We start from the raw sequence: 16,860 nt of genomic DNA on the forward strand, positions 1-16,860 counted from the left end.
ACGTTGACAGCAAAACCCCACAAATCAGACCACTGAACAATTGTTTCCCTGCAAAATGTGTGGTTTAAGCACATCTAAGCAAATGGCACTCTGCTCTCTGGAAATTCTGTTCACCTCATAAATTAACCACCTCATTTCCCTCATCACACACACGAAAAGAATACAAAGTCCCTTCATACATATTTGTTTTAATAAAAGTAATAAAGCAAGTCCAGAAGTTATAGTTGTTATGACATAATCACACCTCAGAGGTTTAAAAATCACTCAGCGGCACATCATCCCTCAAAATCACTTTTTGCAAGCAACTGTCTCAAGACACCAGCCTTCTATTGTACCTGAAATACCCTGCAGTCCTATTCATATATACATTTCTAAGCACTAAGTGGAAAAACACATCTATATGCATAGTTTCTATCAGTTACACACACACACAATCCAGGACTACTGAAGTAAACACACTGAATCTATGTTCATCTTTGCATTCAAGTGTAAAACAGCAGTAAGTTGTAAAGATGAAAGACAGTGAGAATCTATTATATCTATAGGTTTGTGTATGCGGAGTAAACATACACATCTCCATTCGATCCTTAAAGAACGAGATTTTTAGTATATGGGACCTTGAAAAGCTGCCATATTGTATGGAAATCTCTAAAGGTTGGAAAATTCATAACCTCCTAATATATTCCTATTCACTGATACTAACATTTTGACAATGTGATTATTTTGTGTGAAAAGTGTGTTCGTTAAAACTTCCTCAAACGTGGAAAGCTGTGCTTTTAGTTTTTGAAAGATCCACATCTTATCTCAGATTCGTACTTACCGAAGTGGAAAACATTTGAAGTGAAATTCAGTGGAAACCCATTGAAACTGATATCATGTAATAAACATATGTCCTCTCCATAATTAAAAATTGTGGGTGTTCAGAAGTTTCCGTTTTCTATCAATGGAAACTTTCCTAGTCAAGGCGTTTCAAAGCCAGGTTGCCAACACAGAAAAGGCCCTCTCTTCAGAAACCACCTGTCTCATTCCAAAGGCAGGAGAACCCAAAGCCCACATAAGTAAAAAATATAGAAGTGTCTTCTGAGATAGGCTTCTCATTCTGTTGTCCCATAAGTTCCTTACAGCAGTGTGCATTCTTAAGAGCAGGCCTCCTCAACCTCAGCCCTCCATATGTTTTTGGCCTACAACTCCCATGATCCCTAGCTAGCAGGACCAGTGGTCAGGGATGATGGGAACTGTAGTCTCAAAACATCTGGAAGGCCGAGTTTGAGGAAGCTTGCTTAAGAGGGTCATGACTTGCGTGATAGAAACTTTTTGAACAGCTGCTAAAGTGCAATTCACTTAACCATGAGTGATGCAGTCAATCCCACAACGTATCACGAGAGGGATCTGGTTACGTACCTGATCCATTCCGGGGTGCCGTTCCCACCCCGAAAAATACGTAACCAGAGCGGCGACCTGTGCAGAATGCGTGGCGAAACCCAGAAGTAAACCCTTCCGGGTTTGTAACCCGCAGCGAACACAACATGAGGTACGGCTGTATTCCCTTTCAACAAAGCCTGACTGCATACATACTGGTCATTGGGCTTGGCCCAAGCTTAAAAACTGCATACCGAGAGCAGATAGAAAAACATCCACTCTGGTTGCCAGCAGTGAAGAACTGTTGGCTTCCCAATGGGATCCAACTGAGAAGACCCTGCTACAATTTAATGGGCCTATTCATGGCACTAAATGTCGAAAGAATTAGGTGCAAAAACTTTAAAACCCAGCCTAGATTCATATGACAGCAATACCGACAGGACACTTGAGATTATTAAAGGAAATCTCCCACTGTCAATTAAAGGGGAAGCGACCCTTCATGAAACAGTGTTCCCTCAACTTCCAATAGGTTATTTTAAGAAAATGGTCTCTAGCCCCTTTCTGTCAATCTTGATTTTTTTTTTTTTTAAGATACCAAAAGGCTTGACTGTAAAATATCCAGTTTCGTTTTGGAATGGAAAAGGCCCCAGAACAAAATGTTTGGAAAGAGGAAAGGGGGTGGAGGAGAAACCCGCTACACATTAAACCACCAAGGGAAGAGGAGAAGGCCAGAACGAGGGCAAGAGGAGAAGGCATGGCATTAGCCGCATTGTATTTAAACTTCACATTAGGTATTCCAATTATACTTTATAAAATCCTTCTTTGATCAGGACCCTGGAGCAATACATGGAAACTAGGGGGAGAAATTAGTTCAACTGTTTTCCCTTAAGGAGTCTACATATAAAAGCATTATTCGCAGATTTTATTTGACACAAAATGCTGCAGTTACATCTGGAACCAAGTATGCTTCCCTTCTGGGGGCTTGAAAAACTATACACATTATCTCTCATATGCTTAAAGGATGTTAATTTCCCAAATGTGTTAAGGAGAGAAGATTTCAGAGTGCAGAACAAGGAGGAATTTATTACTGAAATGGTTTTTTTAAAAAAGCTGTGTTTGCAAATATGGCTGGTCAATAAAATCTGCAACTTCAAAATGGTGCAGATTTTTTTTTTTTACTAATGTTAAATTTGTGGCAAAGGATCCAGTACAGGGCTACTCTGTTCTGCTCTAAAGAAACATAAGGGCCTCTGTAACATAAGAAATCCTGGGCTAGATCACAGAAGTCTCAGCCCTTCATTGAACTGGGGTAATGCTGGCACTTTGTTATCGCAGAGCAACTATTAGCCGAGTGTGTTTACTTTTACCCCTGGGTGGACTTGATCCAAAAGCTCTTCCTCTTCCTCCTCTTCCTTCAGCTGTTCAGCTGAAAACAAACAACTATGTACGCTTAAAGGAAGAAAAGTCACAAAAATTTAATCCGCTCCCCTTAGACTTGTTCTGTTGCCGAAGGATAATAACACTTTTGACACACAAGTTGAACAATTTGTCTCCCTAAGTGGCACTGAATGCTCTGGTGATTCAGAATTCCTTTACATCACTGAGCATGCATCTTATATACCTTCTGGGGTGATGTTTTCACTTAAAAACTTCTGACAAGAGGTTTTGTCTACCTAAAGGTATTGTCTACTCTGCTGTCACCGGAGGAGCAGGGAGGAACCGGCAAGACACATTTGTCATCTTGCCCATGCCGGAGTATTAATTTCGGTACCTGGTCTCCTCAGCAGGCCTGTATAGCCTTTAAAACACCAGACAGTGCTCTCAAGGGGGCTCGTGCCAATGTTTGATCTAGTGGCAGAAACAACAGATCACATATGTGAGGCCCCTCCACTCCTTTGATTTATATGCCCTCACTAGAAATGCTGCCAAATTATTCTGATCATGAATTGAGACCAAGATTTAAAACAACAACAACAACCAAGGTTCCCCTCCAATGTTTGGTTTCTAAACTCACTTACAAAAAATGTGCTTGGACACAATTCCTTTTCAAAATGTTTTTATTTGTGCTCTCTGATACAGTAAGCACGAGACGTTCGCTTTTTTTCTAGCTCTGTGGAGAAACGTCAATGATCAGAACATGCATCAATAGAAGCCATGTGGGTTCCAAGCATCTGGTAATTAATAGTATTTTTTTTTTTTAGCATTTTTACTTTTGTATGCTTTGAAGTATGATTGTGATCCCGCCTTGATATTATTGTTTTATCTTTTTGTAAACTGCTTGGAGGGTTTTGTTTTTCTGCTTTTACAATCAAGCGGTGTATAGATTTTATGCAATGAACTGTCAGTGCACCTGACTCAAATATTTAGGAAAACTCTAAGTTTGACGAACTGCCTCCTTAACAGTGTCAGCTTGGTGAGAAGGATCTAGCAAATACGAGATTCACTTCCTGAAGTCTGGACATTTTTGAAGGCGTAGTGTAACCTAGCACCTACAAACAAGTTGATAAATTTTTTGTTGTTTAGTATTGTGGCTAAAAGCTACAGCAGCTCTTCTCCTTTAGAACCACCGAAGGTGACCACTAACGCTACTGTAAAAGAAGGAAATACTATTTCCAGTGTTTCTTCCTGCAACCCCCATGATACTTTCCACACTACATTGGATGGTGTGTGTGTGTCCCCCCCATGAAGGGGGACACACACCAGATTTACAGTTTTGAAAACTGGTTTTCATTGCAACAGATTACATGTTCATGGCCTAATAATAATAATAATAATAATAATAATAATAATTTATTTGTACCCCACCCACTCTGGGAGGCCTCCAACAGATATTAAAATACATTAAAATATCACACGTTAAAAGCTTCCCTAAACAGGGCTGCCTTCAGATGTCCTCTAAATGTCTGGTAGTTTTCTATCTCTTTGACACCTGAAGGGAGAGAGTTCCACAGGGCGGGTGCCACTACCGAGAAGGCCCTCTGCCTGGTTCCCTGTAACTTTGCTTCTCGCAGTGAGGGAACCACCAGAAGGCCCTCGGTGCTGGATCTCAGTGTCCGGGCTGAACGATGGGGATGGAGACGCTCCTTCAGGTATACAGGACCGAGGCCGTTTAGGGCTTTAAAGGTCAGCACCAACACTTTGTATTGTGCTCGGAAACGTACTGAGATTACTATTTACACCACTGCCAATTTCAAAAACGCTGGAAATTTCCACCATATGCTAACACACGTATTTGCTCAAATGTGTTTTTTAATCATTAAAATGTTTCCACTTCATATTTAATTAATTTGAAAGGTATGGGGAGTAAAGGCTCCCGGATCAAATAGCTGAAGAAATGTCATAGACAAGGATATAGGCCAATAGCCTCTGAGTGGAGAATCAATATCTTACAGCGTTTTCCCAAGAGGGCTTAAAAAACAACAACACACCAACCCATTGTTGTAGCAATGTGAAAGAGAGAAGGCTTTGCAGATCAGGTTACCAGCCTGATCTGATGTTTTTAATAGACAATAAATCTGGCTGCAGCCATCGCTAAGTCTCAGTCGCAATCGTTAAAGCCAGGGAATTTTTAAAGAAAAAACCTGCACCAGGACTTATAAATATTTATTACCATTCCACAAATCTTTTAAAGCAGACATATAACTAGTTGACACTTAATTACCAAGCACTGTTTCAGTGTTCCTTCATATCAGGTTGGATTATACTTAGATTAAAATGATCTGCACTGCCTTACCTGGTACATTCCAACTCCAATGTGTTTGGGCTCAATTTTCACTAGCTCAGCTAATGGGTCCTGTACTCGTCTCGCAATGGAAACTGGGGGGGGGGGAGGAGAGAGAAAAAAAGAGCAAAATACATAAATAAATAAGAATGGTGTCCTGTGAAATGTAGGACTAAGTAACATAGTTGGTAACTTTCATTCTGTTCCTTTGGCACATAAAAAATAAAGCTACAGGATACCAGGGTGGGGTGGTGTTTCACATGAGAAAATGCCATTTTATTGTAAAAATATGTAGCCCGTTTTCATCAAAGCACCTCTAGAAACTAATCCCATCATGTAAACATTTTTTGGGTCTACTTTTAAAAAAATGCAAGTAACAGATTAAGTAACAGGACCCTACATGCCTCTGGAATCTGATATCAACACAAACACACCGTTAACCAACTTTTGAAGCAAACATAAAATTAGCTTAGGCAAATTACATAAATAGTTAACAAAAATTATTTTACACCACATTTTGAGCTGGGAATCTGGGTAATTTTGTGATTTAGACAATCAGAACATAAAATATCAGATTACTGTGATGTGTGGCCCTCTTAATCAGTTGCTCACTTTTCTCTATTTTTTTTTTAAGAACACTTAATATTTTTTTCAGTCTGCTGTACACCACTTTGGAAATATTTCCTAGGACGCTGTTTATAAATCTTTAAATAAAGAAATAAACAAAAGTCTATTTTTCATTCAGTAAAATCAATCAAATAATGGATGCTATGGACGGATTAATTTTGTTAAGTGAACATTTTAAGAAATATGAATTTCAATTGTAGCTGCCCTGTTCTGTGAAAGTATCCAAGGTTATAATTTTACAAATATTCTAGCTACATATATTAAGTAAGACATATGCAAAATGTATACATCTGAGTTGAAATGGTTGTTTTCAGTACACAGTTTAAAAACATAAACGTTATCATGCGTCATATATGCTCTCTTATACTATAGTCATCAGTTACCTCGGTGACATAAAGATATGGGTAAAGGTACCCTTGACCATTAGGTCCAGTCGTGTCCGTGGGGTTGCGGCGCTCACCTTGCTCTATAGGCCGAGGAGGTGGCGTTTGTCCCCAGACAGCTTCCGGGTCATGTGGCCAGCATGACTAAGCCGCTTCTGGAGAACCAGAGCAGCGCGCGGAAACGTCATTTACCTTCCCACCGGAGCAGTACCTATTTATCTACTTGCACTTTGATGTGCTTTCAAACTGCTAGGTGGGCAGGAGCTGGGACCGAACAACGGGAGCTCACCCCGTCGCAGGGATTCGAACAGCCGGCCTTCTGATCAACAAGCCCTAGGCTATGTGGTTTAGACCACAGCGCCACCCATGTCACATACATTGCACTAAAATTCACTAAGTTTGTGCATCAACTGCAACTAGGTATCTGACACTGTGTACATGGTCCCATCTTCCTATTGCATTGTTGTTGCTAGTCCTGCAGAGTTTATACTGATGTATTTCCATAGTGTTTGTTCAAGCACACAAAAGTATGCACACACTCCTTGACATGTCCTCAAATGACAATACTGCGATATCACTGTAACCAATATCTCAACTCATTTCTCATCAAACAGTAACCCGAGAATAATGTTTTCTCAAAATGGTCTCTCTGTCTATATATGTTGCAATTCCACACAGAACAAACAATATTTATTTTATTATTAGAGCTGCAACACCTAACAGGTGGCCAAGCCAATTAAACACTTTTAGTTGACTAACATAGATAATAGAATCATGGAATTGTAGAGTTGGAAGGGCCTCCGATTATTATCCAGTCCAACCACCCTGTAATGCTGGAATCTCAACATAGATTGAGGTAGATTGATAGATACGTGCTCATACAGAGTTGCCCAATAAAGTGGAAGCATATTTTGAGCTGGATCAAGATTTCACTGCTGACAATGGAGATTTCAGATTCCACCCCCTCCCTTGCAGCCCCCAGTGTGCCACTGCTCTGAAGAGTCACCAACAGATTAAAACTGTTACTCCATAAATTGGCCTCCCTCCACCTCTGCCAGCTGGATTGTTCTGCTAGATCAGTGGTCTTCTGGGGACAGAATGAATTTTTCGCTTGCCTCTGCACCTTGATCACAATAGCCATTTGGCTTTTTCAAAGCCCACACTAATAATATCGATGGAGGGTTTAAAAAGCTTTACTTTTAAACCTTTCGTTTATTGCATTTTGGGGTGGAGAAATCCCAAAGCCAGGGAGTTGCAGGCCTTTGTTTCGATAATTTGTGTTAATAGATAGGAAGCTGCCTTATACTGAGACCCCTGGTGCGTATAGTCCAATATTCTCTACGCTGACTGTAGAACTCGCCATGGTTTCAGACAGAGGTATTATTCCTGCCCTTCCTGGAGATAACTGGGATTTGAACCTGTGAAAAGCATGTGCTCTACCACAGAGCTACAGCCCCTTCAAAGGGCATTGAATGAGCTGTACTGCTCATTCTGTAATTCTCAAACTGTGTACTATGAGTAATTAAAGGCTCAATTTTGTCCAAAGCATTCACACACAGAGGGAACAGGCAACTGAATCTCTGGACAATTCCTTGTTCTAGCCTTGCATCTGTCCCAACAGGCATTGTGGGTAATTCCTTTTTGATGCGACGGGACCATTCAATCACTCCCAAAGCCTAATTACCCATCAGCAAAAGATTCCACCTGTCATAGCTGCCCGTCACCAGTGCCGGATTTACGTATAAGCTAAAGAAGCTACAGCTTAGTACTTTGGCCACCTCATGAGAAGAGAAAACTCCCTAGAAAAGACCCTGATGTTGGGAAAGATGGAGGGCACAAGGAGAAGGGGACGACAGAGGATGAGATGGTTGGACAGTGTTCTCAAAGCTACTAACATGAGTTTGGCCAAACTACAAGAGACAGTGAAGGATAGGCATGCTCTGGTCCATGGGGTCACGAAGAGTCGGACACGACTGAATGACTGAACAACAACAATTAATATACTTCTTCTTAATTGTATTTCAGTTCAACAATTACTTTGATAAAATACATATTTTGTTATGTGCAAATGGCTTTAGATACCTATTAGGTCCATAAATCAGCATATAGCATATATTCAACACAAAAAACAGCGACAATTTGTTGTTGGCAGTGGACAGCTGAACATATAAAGGGCCCCATTACCTTCTGTACCTGAGGGCCTCATCAAACCTAAATCTGGCCCTGCCTGTCACAGTCAGGGTTGAGGACTGCATAGGAACACACAAGAGGCAGAAAGACTTCACTGCTTCAGCAAGGCCACACCTTAAACAGGAAGACATGTGTAGTCCTTCCTGTCCAGCAAGGTTGAACAGCCAACTTAGGTGGATAGTGCTACTCTGAAGCCTGAGAGTATGTCACTCCAAGAAGGCGTTTGCAGTGTATTGGTACGCCTCGCATGCTATACCAGGAAGTGTCCATGTCAGCATTTGGGCCCTGCGGTCTCAAATTTCAATTCTGTATTGCAAGTAACAATCTGCTGCATGCGTTTTCCTTCCCAAGCCTTTCAAGCTCTTGTTTATGTAGCCACTGAGTGGGTCCCGTTCGTGATACTTTTCAGTATTCTGGAATGTTCCAAAATTAATTTCTGATAGCTGGGGATGAAGGGAGAAATTTGATTTGGTTTGTACTCAAAGGCGAGCTTACCTAATGCACAGATTCCGAAAGAGGTATGCAAACCAAAACACGGCCGTTCTTTGAAGTTCACACTTCACTGAATTTTGCAATCCAGTTCTCCAGCCAAGCAATGTGTACAAAAATACTAGGTTAAAAGTGTGCCTACGTTAGTGAAAACTACAAACAAACTGTGTGTATTAGGATACATTTGCACCAAAATGCTGGGTAATTTTCACGAAGACTTAAAAAGAAGAAGATATTGCACAATGATGTGGAAATGTGGAGGAATGGACATAGGTTTGGAAAAATGAGAAACTGAAATTGGAATATTTCCTCATCCCTACTGATAGCTCACCGCACGAGGTGGCTGCGCACAGAACCAAAGGTTCTCAGTTCAAGACGCTGAAGCTCCTGTCAACTGGTACAGAAACTTGGCCAGGGGGAAAAGCGTTTTATGGAAGCAACCAACCCTAGAAATTGTATGCATGCATGCATGTAAGTATTTCATGCAATTCATATACCGTTTGTTTGCAAAAACCCCTCAAAGTGGTTTTACAAAAAGAATAAAGCAATAAAATCAGTAAAAAAAACTGTTAAAAGCAACTATTAAAAAAATCAAGTAATAATCAAAATAATGATAAGCTAAAAAAACAGATGGTAGGGACATGGGTGGCGCTGTGGTCTAAACCACTGAGCCTCTTGGGCTTGCCGATCAGAAGGTTGGCGGTTCGAATCCCCGTGATGGGGTGAGCTCCTGTTGCTCAGTCCCAGCTCTTGCCAACCTAGCAGTTCGAAAGCACGCCCAAAAGTGCAAGTAGATAAATAGGTACCGCTGTGGCGGGAAGGTAAACAGCGTTTTCGTGCGCTGCTCTGGTTTTGGTGTTCCCTTGCACCAGAAGCAGCTTAGTCATGCTGGCCACATGGACTGGAAAAAACTGTCTGCGGACAAACGCCAGCTCCCTCTGCCTATAAAGCAAGATGAGCACTGCAACCCTAGAGTTGTCTGCGACTGGACTTTACCTTTACCTTTTTTAAAAACAGATGAAAACATTATACGTATCTGGGTAGGCTTGTCTAAACAAAAGTGATTTTAGCAGGCACTCAAAAGAGTACAGTGAAGGTAGCTTTCTGGAAGTTGACAGGCAAGAAGCTCTAAATCAGGGGTCAGCAAACTTTTTCATCAGGGGGCCGGTGCACTGTCCCTCAGACCTTGTGGGGGGTTGGACTATATTTTGGAAAAAATAATAATGAACGAATTCCTATGCCCCACAAATAACCCAGAGATGCATTTTAAACAAAAGCACACATTCTACTCATGTAAAAACACCAGGCAGGCCCCACAAATAACCCAGAGATGCATTTTAAATAAAAGGACACATTCTACTTATGTAAAAACACACTGATTCGCAGACCATTCCGCGGGCCAGATTTAGAAAGCGATTGGGCCAGATCTGGCCCCCGGTCCTTAGTTTGCCTACCCATGCTCTAAATTGTAGCCACTAGAAGATTGACAAATGCAGAATGACTATACAAGGCACCAATCCTTCCAAGTGATCTCATGACCATCAGCTACAACAGAGTTTCAGAAAATGATGATGTTTACCTTAACACATAATTACAAACACACTGCTCTGAAAGGGTCACAAGGCATTTTGATAGAAACTGATGCTTCAAGACAAGAGGACAAACCCAATACATAATTGTTTACATGAGATCTCTCCAGTACCACAACACGAAGGCACGCACCTACACACACCGCGGAGAGCCGCATTCACAGGTCTACATCCCCACCTTCCGATAAAGATGCATAGTTAAGGTTAAGTTCACCGCTCGGTCACGCACAAGTTTTCACATCCTTTATTACAAGTTTTAACATACACCGACAATGGCAGCTCGCAGGCTTGGCTTAGAAAGAACCACACTGGTGACATCTGATCCACCAGCTTCTATAACAGAGAACTTGTGAATTCAAAGGCTTTCACATATGCCTTTCTTGTCAAAAACACAAAAGGTTAATCAGTGCAAGCAGTACAGCTTAGGAGAGAAATGCTCTCCTATAATAATCACACATATAATTACCAATTGGAGCTCCAGTGGTAAGAGATCAAGAACAGTCTTTAAAAGACGGTATTATTTTACCAAAGAAGAATGGGTGAAGAGGTAACAAAAGGGTTGGAGTAGACGGTTTTGCTTTGTTTTTTTGTTTTTTTAAAGGAAGAGGAAGACAGGAAGAAAGTTGTGAGGGAAAGCCCAGTTGCAAACACAGCGTGGAACGAATTTATCTGTGTATATTCAGAGACCCACGTATTTATTTGAAGTGCAGCCCACCTTTACATTAGGCACGACCAGAGCAGACAACACAAATCAAAATAAAACTGAGCAAATAAAATACAAGACTGATTCTAACAGACACAATATATGCCCAACATCAAATAATGTAAAGTGCCATAATACTCTGACGTGAAAATTAACAGCAAAGTTTGAGTCCTCCTTCGGTAGCCAACACTTTGTTTTTCTCTGAGTTTAAAAATGGCAAATAGAGGGGTGTCTCCCTTATCACCCCCCTCCGCTGCCAACAATTACTATTTTCCATTTATTGTCTTTTTTTTCTTTTTAAAAAGGGATTTTTATTCTTTTCATTGAACAGCAAATATAACCACGCAGAACGATTTCAGTTACAAGCTGGTACAAAGCAGAGCACAGCTGTTTTCCAATCTCAGCTTCTGCTGCCAACCACTGACACCCTCGAAAGCCAGCAGTGGCAAATAGGAACGTTAGAACAGCCCTGCTGAATGACGCCATTGGCCCATGTAGCCCAGGATCCCCTTCTCACAATGCCCAACCACATGCCTATGGGAAGCCTGCAAGCTGGGCATGAGCGCAATTGTCCACTCTTCCCTCATGATTTCCAGCAACCAGTGTTCAGAGGAATACTGCCTCTGGAAGTAGAGAGAGAACATAGCAGGCGTGGCTCCTAGCCACCGACAGTCTTACCCACCACGAACAGAACTAATCCTCTTTGACAAATCCCTCCCAACAATTCCGTGAGCCAGATTACATCAAGAGAGCACAGGCACCTTTCGTCACAACATCATGGGCTAGGATAGCCTTGACCCTGGCCTACATGCACAGAGTTATACACACATAGATGACCCCTTTTCAGACCTTTGGGGGGGTCTACCACAAAGTTTGGGGTCAGTGGCCCAGCTTCTCACGCCACTTTGCCACACACAAGTTGAACACACAGAGAAGAAGAGTATTGTGACTGGTGCAAGATGAACCAGAGAGCTTCATAGCGGAGTAGGGATTCGAAACTGGGTACGCCTAATACTATTTTGACACGCTAACCACTGTACCACGCTGCTTCTGAACATCCCCAGAGGGACATGGTTTGTGTTCCACAAAAGCTGATACATGACACAACAAGATTCTATGTTGTTGTTTCTTGCCACAGACTAATAGGAATTACACCACAGGGATGAACATTGATAGTTATTATACATGTATGGTGCTGGAGGAGACTCTTGAGAGTCCCATGGACTACAAGAAGATCAAACCTATCCATTCTCAAAGAAATCAGCCCTGAGTGCTCACTAGAAGGACAGATCCTGAAGTTGAGGCTCCAGTACTTTGGCCACCTCATGAGAAGAGAAGACTCCCTAGAAAAGACCCTGATGTTGGGAAAGATGGAGGGCACAAGGAGAAGGGGACGACAGAGGATGAGATGGTTGGACAGTGTTCTCGAAGCTACTAACATGAGTTTAGCCAAACTGCGGGAGGCAGTGAAGGATAGGCGTGCCTGGCGTGCTCTGGTCCATGGGGTCACGAAGAGTCGGACACGACTGAACGACTGAACAACAACAATACACGTTTTGAAATATTTTAACAAAATATTAAAGTGTCAAGTAGAATTATTTTACAACACATTAAAATTAACTGACTTCTATATCAATTTTTTGGGAGCAAAGTAAGACACACATTTCTTTTTAAATGCGTATACTAATCTTGAATGATGTTTTTCATTCACAGGTATTGGATTTTTCTTTCCAACAGAAAAAAATATAAGGAGTTAAAAATAAGTATGATGAGGAGGAGGCTAGAGATTCTGTTTAAAAAGTTTCTTTTAAAGGTCAGCCGGGACAAACATCAAGGCACATTCATAATCTTTAAAATAGTGTTGTCAAAACAAGACATCTGAAGGCTGGAGGTGTGAAGTGAATCTTGTGAAGTCAGACCACGCTTCTTTTTAAATTAAAAAGAAATAAGAGTGATACAGTGTTTTGACTTCTACACGAGGCTGTTTCAGTTTATTGAGGAAACATAACCTGAAGATTCCTCCTGCGAAGCTGAGGCAAAACCTTTTAGGTCATCAATTAGGAATAAAACACGATTGCAACATCTGGCATGACAACAGCATATTGTGCTGTCATGCAGGAAACCCATGTAAAATTTCATGGCTGGAGGGGAGGGGAGGAGCCAGGTGGCAAAGCAAATCTCATACACACACTTTTCACCTCGGCATCTCTGGCATACAATGCAGATGTTTCAGTACGGATACCATCTTATCATCCAGATAGCTTGGGGCGCCTTGCAAAAGAAGTGATTTAATAACAGTTTGGCGGTCTCAGTCCACCTCCATGCTACATATTTGACATGACAAAGCCACCGCACAGTTTTAACATTTTTGCCCACGAGCAGTGAAGTGCCTTGACAGTGCTGCTGGGGGGAGAGGGAGCAGGGGCTTTGAGGAGCTCGTCTTAAGCAAAAACCAGAACAAAACGAAAACCACAAGCGAATAATGCCGACTCCTTGCCTGGCTAACAAACTGAGTTACATTCTTCTTCCTCAAAGCACTGTTAATTCATTCCCTCCTCAGGAGCGGTATTTTATACACAATTTTTTTACAGTAGCTGAAACAGCAGTGCTACTAATGCTGACAACCAAAGGATACACAAGCAAAAGATGTCCACATACCCTAATGCAAATACAACTGGAGGGATGGTTTCTAAGGAGAAAAGCACGGAATAATTTTATGTTGTGAGATCTACAGATATAAGGCGGTGTACAAATTAACAACAACAACAATTTTCTCCATTGTCTTTCCTTGTCCCTCCCACTTTTCTTCATGTGTCTCATTTATTTCCTAGACAAGGAAGTCTGTTTCTCGTGCAAGGACCTGCAGGCAGGCAGGTTTGGTCACTGTTATTTTGCTATATACCGTACAAGAGGGGCAGCCAAAGTGGTCCGTTCCCGATGTTGCTAGACTACAACTCTGGGCACCATTTTAGCTACCCCTTCTTTAGGCATAACGAAAATGTGCCCTGTAATGCACACGAAAGCTCATGCCAAGAACAAACTTAGTTGGTCTCTAAGGTGCTACTGGAAGGAATTTTTTATTTTATTTTGTTTTGACTATGGCAGACCAACACGGCTACCTACCTACGACTGCTTCCTTGACCAGGAAATAGAACACTAGACCCACAGATGTAGAACCTGGGCCAAATTAGAGGCAATAATACTACAGCGTCTCGTTTTTAGGAGTTTAAGCTATTCTGTTGAGGATGAGGAATCATTCCGTAAGTTGAGCAGACACAACCAAGAGGGCGTGAAAACACACCACAACGCTATACTAGTAATGCAGGTGGTATTTCACACAGATTCTTTGAACACTCTCAGACATCAACTGCTGTCCAAAGCACACAGAAACTACAGCTTCCATCATCCCTGACCTGAGCTGGCTGGAGCCAAGGGGAGGTGAAGTCCAAAACAGTGGAAGTAATTGGGGGAAATAAGCTGTCTTGTGTGGGTTACACCCAAAAAGCAGCCTGAAAATGCATCCGTAAATAAAAAATGGTAATAAATAATAGTGTTTAAATCCTCCTTACTATGTATGGCATCCAATTATGCAGCTGCCAGACACAGGCTCCATAGGGAGATGTGCCGAATAATAATAAAAATGTAAACATTGCCACTTCATGCTGAGCACTGCAGTTGTGGGTGGGGAAAACATTTCAGCATAAAGATGGCAATATCTAAAACAGGCTTGAAACGGTTTGCCCGTATTTTCAGAATGCCGACAAAAAAAACCAACCATGACAAATTTTAAAAGGTTCATCAGAAGATAGATCACACCTAGGAAAATCTTGCTTGGAATACATGAATAATTTAGAAAGGGGTCTAAAATTTGCTTACACATTTTGGGACTCGGGGGGAAAAAATACATCTGGAAAAGGAACAATGAAGAAAATTGTTACTATAGCAGCAATGAGTCCTCTTGGCTTGTACTTTTAAATAATAATATGCATAATAAACATTAAACATGCTTTTTTCGATTTATATTGAAAAAGTAATAAAATATTACTTGATTTGGCTCACTTACGTCCCTTTCCTCATATGGCAAGGTATTTGTAGTGGCATGGAAAGCACTGTTTCATCATATTAACAGAGGCCGCAATCCAGGGAGTGTTAAAATTAGGCACAGAGTTGTGAAAAGGGAATAGGGAGACACATAACGCCAGTGTTAAAATGCTGGAAGTTGGGAGTCACCCAGTGAATTTGATTGGCAGGAGACAAAGAGAAAGCACTCCATACAATTCTGTGTAATAAATTTGAGAAATACGCTGCCATAAGGTAGTGATGCCCACTAGCTTAGATGACTTTAATCCACCAATTAAAGTAGAACAGGTCTGTTGATGGTTACTAGTCATAACGACTATAGACAACCTCTAGGTTCAGAAGCAATGTACCTCTGAATATCAGCCTTTGGGGAACAACAATGGGAGAGGGACACTGTCCGTATGTCCTTACTGAGGGCTTCCCATAGGCATAATGGTTGGTCACTGTGCAAAACGGGATGCTGGACTAGACAGGACATTGGTTTCATCTAGCAGGACTCTTCCTAGGTCTCAGAAGGTGTCCCCTTAGAATCCACAATTCTCTCCCTCTCTCATCATCTGAATTCAAAACACACTGAGAATGTACAGTTTGGATTTTTCAAAGGAGGAAATGCCACCAGCACATAAAAAAATCTATAATTTCTTGGTGGATTAATCCCATTAAGTTTTCTCGCCAAGAAACAGGGCCACCAAAGGCTGACCTGTTCCTCTAGTCCAACAGTGACAATACACCTTAACGCCTATCAGTGTAGAGCTGCCAGATACTTTTATGTCAAAAATTAAAAGTGCTGTGCCTCAGGAAACAAACGTGCCCGTGACATTGGGTAGACTAGCAGACACCAATTAGAATGCCTTAGGGTAGGCATGGGGGCCTTGGAGGTGAAACCAGTTGCCAAATGATGGCCAGTAGCAATCACCCACCATATCCCATGAGCCACACACTACTGGACTGGCTACATACGTACAAATCAACATCCAAGCTACTACAGTTTAGCCTAGGGATCCTAGGAGCCCCTACAACTGGTCTGCACAACCTGTGACTTGCAAAGCGAAATGCAACCTACTAGCCATGTGTGGTTACTCACCAGAAGCTCTAAAAACCTTCAATTTTTGCTGCTTCAAAAATTGGGAGGGATGCCTGTCAAGCATCTGGTGAACTACAATACAGAACTGATGAGCTGCATTCAACTTAGTAGGTCACAAGTTATGCCCTGCCCCACACCAGCTTTGTATATCATAATGGCACACTTTTTTTTGCAGCAGTATCAACCCTTTCTTCACAGGTTTCCCCTCCTTCTTGTGGTATTTAAGGCCAAGATAATAAGGGGGAAATGCCTGAGGAAAATAGTAAGAGGAGGAGGAGGAAAATCAGTTTCTCCCTCTTCTCCTTCTCACAGTCGTTGAACACAGATCAAATGTTTGCAATCAGATATGCGAGCTCTTTTGCTGGATTCCGTTCCCTTAAACAAACACTTTGAACATAGTTACCCTATAAACTTAAACCACTTGCCAGGCAACATCAACTGAAATGGCTTCACCGTTCTAAGCCAACAAGAACGGTTGTGTATTGAAATATTATGAGCCTTCCAGATGCTAGTGGAATGGGCACGATTTTACAAAATGACCATATAAACAAACATATGACAACCACAAGCTATTAGATGAGGATTAGCTCAACCTCAATCTTCCCATAAATAAGAACATTCTGCTTTTTTTTGTT

The 16,860-nt window shown here is 41.6% G+C and overlaps 1 protein-coding gene across 1 annotated transcript in view; it reads right to left on the reverse strand.

The window, feature by feature from the left end:
• SRBD1 (S1 RNA binding domain 1) overlaps positions 1–16,860 on the reverse strand; it is a 173,608-nt gene that overhangs the window by 70,732 nt on the left and 86,016 nt on the right. The window contains 1 exon segment of the mRNA XM_033144900.1: positions 5,093–5,175. Coding sequence (XP_033000791.1) covers positions 5,093–5,175 — 83 coding nt within the window.

Source organism: Lacerta agilis, chromosome 3 (assembly GCF_009819535.1).
Source record: "Lacerta agilis isolate rLacAgi1 chromosome 3, rLacAgi1.pri, whole genome shotgun sequence".
Classification (NCBI taxonomy): domain Eukaryota; kingdom Metazoa; phylum Chordata; class Lepidosauria; order Squamata; family Lacertidae; genus Lacerta; species Lacerta agilis.